General features: G+C 34.8%; 1 protein-coding gene across 6 annotated transcripts; it reads left to right on the forward strand.

The window, feature by feature from the left end:
* The first annotated feature begins 418 nt into the window (after positions 1-418).
* LOC149413396 (uncharacterized) lies at positions 419-10,563 on the forward strand. Of its 6 annotated transcripts, none has more exons than XM_089644854.1 (6): positions 446-494; positions 1,932-2,281; positions 6,435-6,621; positions 7,745-7,960; positions 9,545-10,123; positions 10,281-10,563. In XM_089644854.1, exons 2-6 carry the CDS (start codon positions 2,150-2,152, stop codon positions 10,469-10,471), a joined length of 1,305 nt encoding a protein of 434 aa, XP_089500980.1. In that variant the 5' UTR covers positions 446-494; positions 1,932-2,149; the 3' UTR covers positions 10,472-10,563. The 6 variants fall into 6 exon arrangements, with proteins under 6 accessions (XP_089500981.1, XP_089500980.1, XP_089500982.1 ...); XM_089644852.1 differs by having other exon boundaries at positions 466-672; XM_089644853.1 differs by having other exon boundaries at positions 488-508.
* The last annotated feature ends 1,270 nt before the right edge of the window (positions 10,564-11,833 follow it).

Raw genomic sequence — 11,833 nt, forward strand, 5'->3', positions numbered from 1 at the left:
AGTTCATGAGGCTGAAAAATGTCGGAATTCTTCGTCGTACTGTCGGACAATCATGTTTTGGAAATTTTCTTCAGTGTTTTTGCAAATTTCTTGTCATTTTGGGTTTCTTCTTCTCAGATTAACAAGTTTCATCTTAAGGAAATGCACTGTAAAAGTTTATTTTCTTAGTCAGATGAACCTTGCCCTTGGAAAACATTTCGACATTTTTCTGCTTCAAGGACATTTTTATTTTTATAATAGTTTTTTTGGGCTAGTGAATGAATAGAGTAGGCTGAGAGCAATTATGTTGTCTATGGTCGAATCTTTTTTTAAATGGCCTTGAGTTTCTCTACCTTGTCTACTGCTCTGCTCCGCACGGTAGGTACTGATTGTATTTCTGTGGTTAAGTACTGTATAATTCCGTTACATACAAAAAGCCCGAAGATATCGATCTAGAGAGTGGTATATTTATGCGTTTATTACATATCATTTTTTGACAGATGTCAGTGGAGATTGTAAATATCATAATGTGATAATCAATGTTTCTAACAATTTATAACTAATCAACCCAGTTTATTTATGAATCAACCATTACCGTATTTAATTACCGTTTCTCCGAAGGGTCGGCAGACAGGATGAACTGCCACAGAGCTATATCTTGTCACATTCTCCTTGCTTCATCCACATTAATATGTACATACTTTTCTGCAGAGCCGGCCCTATTGTAAGCAGTCCGCTCCGGGCGCCGAATCACTAAGGCGCTGATAACACCTAACACAATGCCCTTGGGATTATTCATCATAAAAACGGGGCTACACTAAAATACAAATCATCCGAATATTATTGATTACAGTGATCACCTACCTAGGGGTCTATTGCTTTTGACAAGGGTTGCCAAAAATTAACTTGCGCCAGGTGCTGTTTGTCTCAGGGCTGGCCCTGCTTCTCTGTTATTCTAATTCTTACAAGATATTACCCCAATTAGCCACGTCTTCCTCGGGCGACCCCAACATCTTCTACCTTTCACTTTCGCGTCATACATTTTCCTTACACTTCTTTCTTCATTCATCCGCTCTACATGACCAAACCATCCAAGCATCCCTTTCTAATCTTTTCCATTACGCTTATATCAGCCTTGCATTCTTTCCGGAACTTCATATTTATAACACGGTCACACATGACGTTACTATCAAATAATTATTGTTATTGGATAATTTATAAACCGCCATTTTCGTAAATAATCACCTCGATTCTATAAATAACGATGCCAAATATATTTTCTATGAATTTGTCTCGATTTAGCACGGAATTATTACAATACAGAGATGGCCTTTAACCTTACCTATGCTGCTGTTGCATGTGCGATACACAGATGTAGCATATACGATCCATTACATGTTTCACTAAAACAAACACATTTTGTCAAAAAGTGATGCGTGATGGGTTAGACCGTTAGTTCAAAATTAGTCGCGTTTTTCTAAAATTTGCCCATTATTGTTGAAACAAGGGACATCTTAGAAGAACGAAAAATTTATGATGAAATTTTTGTTACAATAAATTTCAAGAAAACCAACCTATTTTTTATTTACTGATTTGGACATGTTACTTATTCGATTTTGAGCGCCAATGAATAGAAAAACGGTAAACAGTAAAAAATCTGTAAATTTAAATAAATAAAAATTGTTCAAAATCTTAATCTCCAAAAGTTCTCCACTGATTGTTTTGAAATTTTGACATAATGTTGCATTCGAATACATATGTTTTTATATACATATATTATATAGATGTCACCTGTGACAGGTAAAAACATGCATTTAAAAAAAAAAAACAGCACCATCTGTTGGACGTGAAGACAAAACTTTCTCTATCTGCATGGACAAACTGAGCCACAGCAATGCGTGGTGGGGTACAGCTAGTAAATCAATAAATTATGGTACTTTAAAATTTTCTAGTTACGTATATCTCTACATGACCGCAAGATCCACCTTCGTCGAAGTCGTCAACTTTGGTACTGAACTGCGTGGTCCCATGTGGTTCCCGTCACCCCACCATTGCGCCACCCCGTGTCTTGTTGAGTAACGAAGTTACTGAGTGACGCAGAGAGGGAAATCGCCATTTCAAAATGTGGCTGCCTTTTTTCTAAAAGCGCATGTCAAAGGGTTAAAGGACAATGTTAATAAAACCTAAAGAAATAGTGCTTTGGCGCCGTACCGGAGAGTCATGTGCATTTTGTGAATATGTTGGTGAACTGACCCCCCTCAGTGCCTGCCTACAAATGTTGATGTCTTGTTTTCAAATAAAGGTAGATAGATCTTGTTTTCATTTAAATAGATATTGGTTAGTGGCTTAGTTGACAAATGCGTCTAGTTCCAACCCAGGCGTTGTGCGTTCAATTCTTCTGCTAGCTCTGTCATTACACACACAACATCTTCCTCTCATAATGACTGTAGGAAGAGTTTTTAGAATATTGCGCTATAAATGCCGAAATATATTTATTCCAGAATAATGAAAATGCCAAAATATACTTATGTGAAGAATAAATTAGTTTATCACTTTTTTATGGATTAATACAACTCTTTATCTTTCTTACACATTTTTATCTATGACACCTTATAACGGTTTAATCTTATATCGATCAAGGTTTAATCTTATAATGATCAAGGATTAACTTTATAATGATCAAGGTTTAATCAAGATCGAGGTTTAATCAAGATCGTGGTTTAATCTTATAACAATCAAGGTTTAATATTATATCGATCAAGGTTTAATCCTATAATGATCAAGAATTAACTTTATAATGATCAAGGTTTAATCAAGATCGAGGTTTAATCAAGATCGAGGTTTAATCAAGATCAAGGTTTAATCTTATAACAATCAAGGTTTAATATTATATCGATCAAGGTTTAATCTTATAATGATCAAGGATTAACTTTATAATGATCAAGGTTTAATCAAGATCGAGGTTTAATCATGATCGTGGTTTAATCTTATAACAATCAAGGTTTAATCTTATAATGATCAAGGATTAACTTTATAATGATCAAGGTTTAATCAAGATCGAGGTTTAATCAAGATCGTGGTTTAATCTTATAACGATCAAGGTTATTTCTTATAATGATCAAGGATTAACTTTATAATGATCAAGGATTAATCATCTCATAAATATCAAGGTTTAATCTTATAACGATCAAGGTTTAATGTTATAACAATTAAGGTTTAATCTTATAACTATCAAGGTTTAATCTTATAAAGATCAAGGTTTAATCTTATATCGATCAAGGTTTAATCTTATATCGATCAAGGTTTAATCTTATAATGATCAAGCATTAACTTTAAAAGGATCAAGGATTAACTTTATAATGATCAAGGTTTAATCAAGATCGAGGTTTAATCAAGATCGTGGTTTAATCTTATAACAATCAAGGTTTAATATTATATCGATCAAGGTTTAATCTTATAATGATCAAGGATTAACTTTATAATGATCAAGGTTTAATCAAGATCGAGGTTTAAACAAGATCGTGGTTTAATCTTATAACAATCAAGGTTTAATCTTATATAAGGGTCATTCCGCCGTTTCGTTCAAATCGCATGTTCTTGCAAAAAAGTCATATGAAAAATAATGTTTTTCAAGAAAGTTTTATTGGAAAATGTAGTTATTTAAAAAAGGAAAAAGTAGTATTTACCGGATTAGGCATTTGTTACTTAATAACTTTATGGTATACAAAAAACATGCTAAAATCTCATTACCTTCCCCGTGTAAATGAGGGACCGGTAAATTGATCAATAAATAAGAACATTTTACACTAGTAAAATCACTACATTCATTAATCGACCTGAATGTGCAACTAATTTTGCATATTTATTGGTGTTTAATTTATTTTTAAAGTTACTGTATCATAGAAAGAATTGAGATTTTGTTTTTGTCCAGAAAAAATCGCTGTCGTCTTCCGCCAAAGCGGTAATTAAAATTGTGACCGTGTTTGTCACTGTTCGTCAGCTGTACCCCACCCCGCGCCTCCGTTACTAATCAGTGTACCACTATATCTGGACGGAGGAGGACGTGCGTCGCTGAATAAAGAAATATCTGCGATCTCCGTGCTCGAAAACGACTTTGTCACCGACCAGGCATCATTACCTTCCAGCATTTTTTAAAGTAAGTACATGTTTTAAAAATTCGAATCATGAACCTATAAACTATAATTAGTCGGACTATTTTTTATTGAAACATAAAGATTTGTAATGTCATTATTAAGCGAGTTATTAAGGAAAGATTGTCAAAACCTCATTACCCTCCGTCTCATTACCTTCCGTATCGTAAAATTTTTTGCCGGATGGTAATTTAGAGGTGTGGAGGGTAATGATAAATTTGTACGGAGAATTTAATAACAGCACAAACATTAACTACTATGAGTGGACAATAGAAAAACAAACCTACAGGGGAAAGGATGGAATCCAGAAAATGAAAACCATAACAACTAAAAAGAAGCTCGAGGACAACCCTCGTAAAATAATCGAAAAGTTAGATGCCACCATGGATGTTTTCTTAAAACACACACGAAACATCGTAATGCAGTACTCCGCTATCAGAGAATTGAAAGATAATCTGACAGACACGGAGGTTCTCATACATGTTGATTTTAGCGAGAACTATTGGTTGAAATACCATGAAGAAATTCAGTCCTTTCATTTTGGTGGCAGCCGAGGACAAGTCTCTCTTCATACAGGAGTACTTTACTATGTAGACAGCCAGACGGGTAGATGTCACAGTTGACATGAATATTGAAAACATAAGCCTACAAATTGACTCGCCTACTATTTTCAATAATATTGATGACAATATGCTATTGAGCGAATTCGACGGCTCCATGTTTTTGGACGATACTATTGCTTCAACGCCAGAGCCTGCTAAAACTATAGAAAAGAAATGTAAAGTGAAAATACTCTCAAACGTCCCGTTCGACTATCAGCATTATTCCCTTTATAAAAATAGTACGCAAGAATTCAATCCTTTCGATCAATGTGAGTTCGAGAAGTTCATCCGATCCCTAAGAGTAGAATATCCTGATTTCGATGAATCAAAACAGCAGTCCCCCAAAACTGTGGAACTCCCACACATGGACATTGACGAGGAAACCAACAAAGAGGATAAGGAGGCGCCATTCAAATACTACTTAGATGACTGGATAATGGTTCAATATAAAATAACTAACACGACACATCATTTCATTGGGAAAATTATTGGAAAACATGAGTACACACTAGAGTACAAAGTAATTTTTTTGAAAAAAGCTCAAGGGAATTCCAAAAAATTTGTCTGGCCAACAATTAGTGACGACGATTTCATTTTGGAATCACAAATTCTTCAGCGCTTGCAAGATCCAGATGAGAATGAAAGAGGACAATTCACTTTAAAAAATTTGCCGAACTTTGATTTGAAATAGTTTTCCAGCAAAAACTTTCACAAGAATGATCTCAAGTTCCTTAAATATTATGTTCCTATTTAGATGTAAGACCTTTATCTTGTACTTATTAGTTACATATGTTGTGTTTGTTTTAAGTATCTCTGATTTTATTTTAAACTGCATTTCAATTGACTTCTGATTTTTTCTTATTTTTAATTATTATTTTTATTATTTCTATTTTTCAAATATTACAATGTTTGCTTAGGAATGTGAAAATTTTGTATTTCTTGTGTACAAACCTACTTATAAAACGTAATTATAAAGAATTTGACTATTCCTTATAATTTCTGGGTAAGTAGTATAATAGGAAAATTTTAGTTGTGTTGGGTTTGATGTTCCAGCTGCCTTTTCTTAATTTGTATTTTGATATTTTTTTCCATTATTTTTTTAACAATTCATACAGATATTGCAAAAGCATAAGTAAGCAGAACTGATTACGTATGAAAAAATGTATTTCTTGTCTCCAATGTTCAAAAGTCTGAATAAAGCATTTAGTTTTTCACTATAATAGGTTTTTCTTCTTTTTCCTAATCCGCTCACCACGTCAAATGATACTTAGCATGATTTGAAATCTATTTTATTATTCAATTTCTATTCAAATTTCATTATTCACAGACATTTTAAGAACCTTAAACATGTTCACTACCATCTATTAATATTTCATTACCAAACTTCATTACCATCCAAATTTTTAAATTACCATCCAACAGTTTTTCATTACCATCCACACCTTCATTACCTTCCATCAATTTTCTTCGAATCCAAGTGTCGCACAAAGGTGCCCTTTTCACTTTTATACATCTGATAGGTACGGGAACCCATTTCTATAAAAATATATAGTAAAAAGGCAAAAAAAAAAAAATCCGCGGAAACAGGCAAATTTGAACGAAACGGCGGAATGACCCATAAGGTTTAATGGACCGGTGACTATTATAGTCATAAATTCATATTAAAATGGAATTCCACTGAATATGGAATATCTTTCCTCAGTTGATAGATCCCAGTGGCAGTGGAGCCCAGTGTGAGACATGTTTGTCACGCCTGAGGGACGCCGCCTCATTCCGGGCTCAGGTGGAAGCAGCGGGGGCACTCCTTGGGAACACCGAAGGCGACATCAGCGTCCATATCGAAGATGAACATAAAAATATACTGAAACGTAATATAAAACCTGATCCAGGTAACTGGTAAACTCTTCTATGGTACCATCAAACACACTCGAAATTAGGATGTTTAGTGTTTTTTTTACAGTCCCAAGTCCCAACTGATTTTAACTTGCTATTAAAGAGAATTTATTTATATCAATTAAATTAATACTAAGTTAAGTTATTTACAATTAAATTAATGTGAAACTGAATCGATTATAACAATTAAGTTATTATGAAGTTGAATTATTATTTTTAAAGTTTTATTACTTTAATTAAAGTTTTATTAATTATTTTTAAAGTTTTATTAATTATTTTTAAAGTTTTACTAATTTAAATAAAGTTGATTTAATTTAAATTAAGTTAGTGTCCGGGTTCCAGAGTGAAAGATACTCTCAGTATCGCCCTGGTGAAGACTACCATTGAGAAATGAAACATTGCTTGAAATGACTTTAGCCGTGTTTGATGACTAGATCTGAAAAGCCAGGTACTCCCCACCTTCCTCTTCTCCGTCTCTTTCCCCTCCCCACAACCTTCATCCTCACAATATACCCCAATTGGGGATGCCATAGTCTCACTGGCTCCAGACTGTTGAGAGCAGTTTGGACTCTTGTGTAAATTAAATATAGATGATATTCTCATGACAGTAGTTATTGAATTAACAAATTCCTAAACAAGCTTCCCACCTCTATAGGTTTAATAATAATGGTGACTTCTTCTCTGTCTGCAGGGAATATCATTGAAGTAAAATGCAAAGAAGAACACACCACTTTTTCCTAAACAAGCTTCCCACCTCTATAGGTTTAATAACAATGGTGACTTCTTCTCTGTCTGCAGGGAATATCATTGAAGTAAAATGCAAAGAAGAACACACCACTTTTTCCTAAACAAGGTTCCCACCTCTATAGGTTTAATAACAATGGTGACTTCTTCTCTGTCTGCAGGGAATATCATTGAAGTAAAATGCAAAGAAGAACACACCACTTTTTCCTAAACAAGCTTCCCACCTCTATAGGTTTAATAACAATGGTGACTTCTTCTCTGTCTGCAGGGAATATCATTGAAGTAAAATGCAAAGAAGAACACACCACTTTTTCCTAAACAAGCTTCCCACCTCTATAGGTTTAATAACAATGGTGACTTCTTCTCTGTCTGCAGGGAATATCATTGAAGTAAAATGCAAAGAAGAACACACCACTTTTTCTACCAGCGATGACTTTGATGTTTTCTCAGAAGAAAAACTATCCAACCAGGTCTCGGAAAAACACCAAGAAGGACAAACAATTATTAAAGATGCCATCGTGAAACTAAATAAAAATCAGAATGAACCGGGGAGAGATCTATGGAGTGAAGAAGAAACAGAAATAAAAGACGGTGATGGTAAAAATAATAATATTTTTAGAGTGGTAGATTCTCTCAGTATTGTAATGGCAAAAAACCACCATTCAGAATCTAAATCAGATCTGATTAGCCATCATCCTTCTTTTTCACATTTCTTTCCATAGACATATGAATATTAGTAGACCTGCCCTAAGTGATTAAAAGCGTATTATTCCCCACTCCCCATACCGGTTCCATTGGAGCCGGCTGGGCTCGCGCATGGCCTCCAGTGAGTCTAGAATATGTGACGTCATCATTCTTGTTCGAACTAGCGATGGTCGAGGCATTTTACGAAATAACACGGCAAAATGGTGGCTTGTGCTATGAAAACTTGTAAAAATAAATGTGAAATAGAGAATAAACCCAATTGTCGTATTACATTCCATATGTAAGCATTATTTTAAGCTTATTCACATCGTATAATATGGATCAGTTGTAGAAACATATACTATCACATCGAGATACATCTGGACGCAAAATACAAAGCCGTGTGCATAAGAATCAGGGATGTGCCTTTACCTTTTGCGCTTTAGGTACCACGTGTTAGGTACGCGCTTGTTTCGTATGTACGGTACTGCTGGAACGAGAAGGAGTGCATATCACGTAATGCGCTAGGTTATACCGAGTGGCGATGTGTGATAGAAAATCATGTTTTTTGTTTTTAATTGAAAAAGTGTCATCGGAAGGCAAAATGATGTCTAAATTTTTACTCCAAATACTCTTAGGAATCGCTGGTAAAAGCTGTGTGTATATAATTTAATTCGTTTTTTTAGTTGTTTTACTTTTCTATTATATTCTTAAAAGTGAAATGTTATATATTTTCTTAAAGATTTCAATATTTTATTATTAATAGGTACAGAGCGGTTGTGACAACCCTCCAACATTGGTCGAATGTAGCGATTCTCAAGTGTGTGCATCGTTGTTACTGGGAAGTAAATTATGAACATTTATAGAAGTGTCTCAACTAAATACGTAAACAAAATATTCGACTCTGAAAATAGACTTCGCAAATTTGTTTATAACGTGGCGAGTAATTTGCGCTCCCATGTAAAAATGTCTATTCATTCAAAAGCAGATTTTACTTTTAAGAACTAAATGGTGATATTATAATGCGAGATGCCTATATACTGTCAGATTGATTTATTGACGAATCACAGTCAGCTTTACCCTCTTCGTTCTTCAACAGTTGATTTTACCCCTCACCTGTAAGTTCTAGTCTATTAATATTCATATGTCTGTGTTTCTTTCCAATCCCCACCCCTTTCAGCCACAAAAACCCCAATTGGGTATGCCACAATCCCACTGGCTTATAGTCCAGGCAATCACATAAAAATATATTACTCCGTTCAGTTATTATAGGGATTTATTTTTGAGGTATTATTCCGTGTTGCACTTCCTTCTTTAGCCAAAGTTTCGGACAGTATTACAGTGTCCAAACCGTTAGCTAAAGAAGGAAGTAGCGAACACGGCATAGTACCTCAAAAATAAATCACTATATTTAATACTTTTGGCTGTGAAAATCTCACATCATATCTGCTCCATTCAGTGATTAAATCTTCAATATTAGTTTTTTTTTAGGTGACCGTGTAGAATGGAGACAACAAAAACATTTTCTCGTCGCAAATACTTTCGAAGGTCCCAGACTAGAAAAAAAAACGAATAAATGCCCCGTTTGCAAGCAAGAGTTTGCGAACCGAAAGAAGCTGATTAAACATTACAATTTCCATTTTCCGCAATATCTCTGCCATCTCTGTGGAAAGGTTTTTGCTCAGGGTTTAAAAAAGCACATAGAAACGCATCAAGAAAAGAAACATTTGAGACAGGATTGCCCACAGTGCAATAAGTCCTTCTCATGCAGAGATGTACTGGTACAGCACATCAACGTTAAACACAAGAATAAGAAGCTTTTCAGATGTCCCCAGTGTGAAACGAGATTCAAGAATTACTTTGAACGTAGCGAGCATCTGCTGCATACACACGGGGTGTGGTACAACAAACACCCTTGTCCGGAGTGCAGCAAGAACTTTTATAACTCCACGCGACTGGACATGCACATGAGGAGCATGCATTTTAAGGAAAAGACTCGACCTTGCCCGGAATGTGGTAGATTATTCTTTGGCAAACAGGCGCTACAAAACCATGTGTCTGCACACAGTGGTGAGTGATCATTTTAACCTTGGTTAGGGAGTTTTGCAAACTTAACTTAGAGGGTTTTTTCTTTCAATTTTTAACGTTTTTCTTATAAACGGTGTCTGGAAACTCATAAGTAGCTATTTTTAACAAAATTATATGAAGTGTTTTTCTTGTGTTACAGATATAAGAAACTTTGTTTGTGACATTTGTGGGAAAGGATTCAAGTTTAAGAAAACCTTGACGGAACACCTGAAGATTCACAACAACGTCCGGGGGCACAGGTGCTCCGAGTGTGATAGGGCCTTCATTCAGTCCTCCAGTCTCAAATCGCACCTCAAGACTCATCATAAAAATATCTGCGCTACTAAATGAACAGGACAAAACTTAAAAACCAAGGATTCCACATTGACGTAGTGATAGAACATCTCGGATCTATTGTTTCTATGAAAATGTATATATTTTAATTATACACAAAAATATTAATATATAATTTAATTTATATGTCATTATTTTTATTTTATTTTATTTTATATTATAGAAACAAACAGTACATGATTTACAGAGATGAAACAATATACAGGAATAAGATACTTCATGTTGGGTACCTATGATATGTTTCCCTGTAATGTCTGCTAGTGGTATGTTTATTCCTTAATTACCAGGTGACGTGCGTTGTATATAGGTGTGTATGTGTGAGTGTTTGTGTGTGTCTGTATGTATGCGCATTGAACAGTTTAAATTATTGACATGATGCCACATTTGAATTTGGGCAGTGAATCCGAAAACATGTCAATGTTAGAGTTAAGACAAATATTATTTAGAGTATGAAGAGCTGATGCTGCATTTGTTTTATAACTAATTATGGATGTGTTTTTAATGATATATCAAATAAGAACGCCATTGAAGTTCCTCGCAGGTTCTAATCAATTAACACACATAATTTAATATTGATATTTAAAGGAGAAAAATAAAATAAAATAAAAGCAAACACGGAAGCGCGGTGTGTGGTAACCTCAGCAGGGACAGAATGATGAGATATCAATCATCACGTCGCCAATAGAAGGTAATCTAATGTGAGATTCAAAGATATTAGAAAACTACATAGTTTCCAAATGAATTATATATTTGGCTACCAGACCTAAAATAGAAAGCCTTTAACCAGATAGTTGATTTATGCTTCAATTCAACCTACCTCAGCAGATCAGGTATAAACCAGAGATACTGAAGGATACCACCACACGCTCTCACCCACCGCAAATACTTCAACTGGAGTTGCAAGTGTGGAAAATTGGGGCTGGGATGATGCATTGCAAGGATGGTCCGATAGAAAACGAGAGATTTTTTAAGGACCCGCTAGCAAACTTCAACGCTAGCTTCTTATAAGGTGGATTGGAGTAGAAGATGTAAATGGTGTTCTTCCAACCATGTTAATTACAGAGATCCAATGGGAGCTCAGTTTGAAAAGTTCCTTGCACATATCAAAAATCGCTAAATTTAGCTCCTACCTCTATAGCTTTACATAAATCAGCTATTTCAAATAATGCAAATAGACGTAACCATCTTTTGGTAAGGCAAATTATGAAGGGTATAATAAACAGCTCAATTAAAATGCAACGGGATATAATATGGGACCTGAGAAAGATATGTTAGGCGACGTCATCTTTGACAAACCTGTTCAAAGCAATCATTCGCCGGAGGGGGGCAAACCCCCACAGGTCCTCCATTTCTGGAATC

Source organism: Hesperophylax consimilis, chromosome 22, assembly GCF_061612785.1.
Source record: "Hesperophylax consimilis isolate HC1 chromosome 22, BYU_Hcon_1.0, whole genome shotgun sequence".
NCBI classification, from domain to species: domain Eukaryota; kingdom Metazoa; phylum Arthropoda; class Insecta; order Trichoptera; family Limnephilidae; genus Hesperophylax; species Hesperophylax consimilis.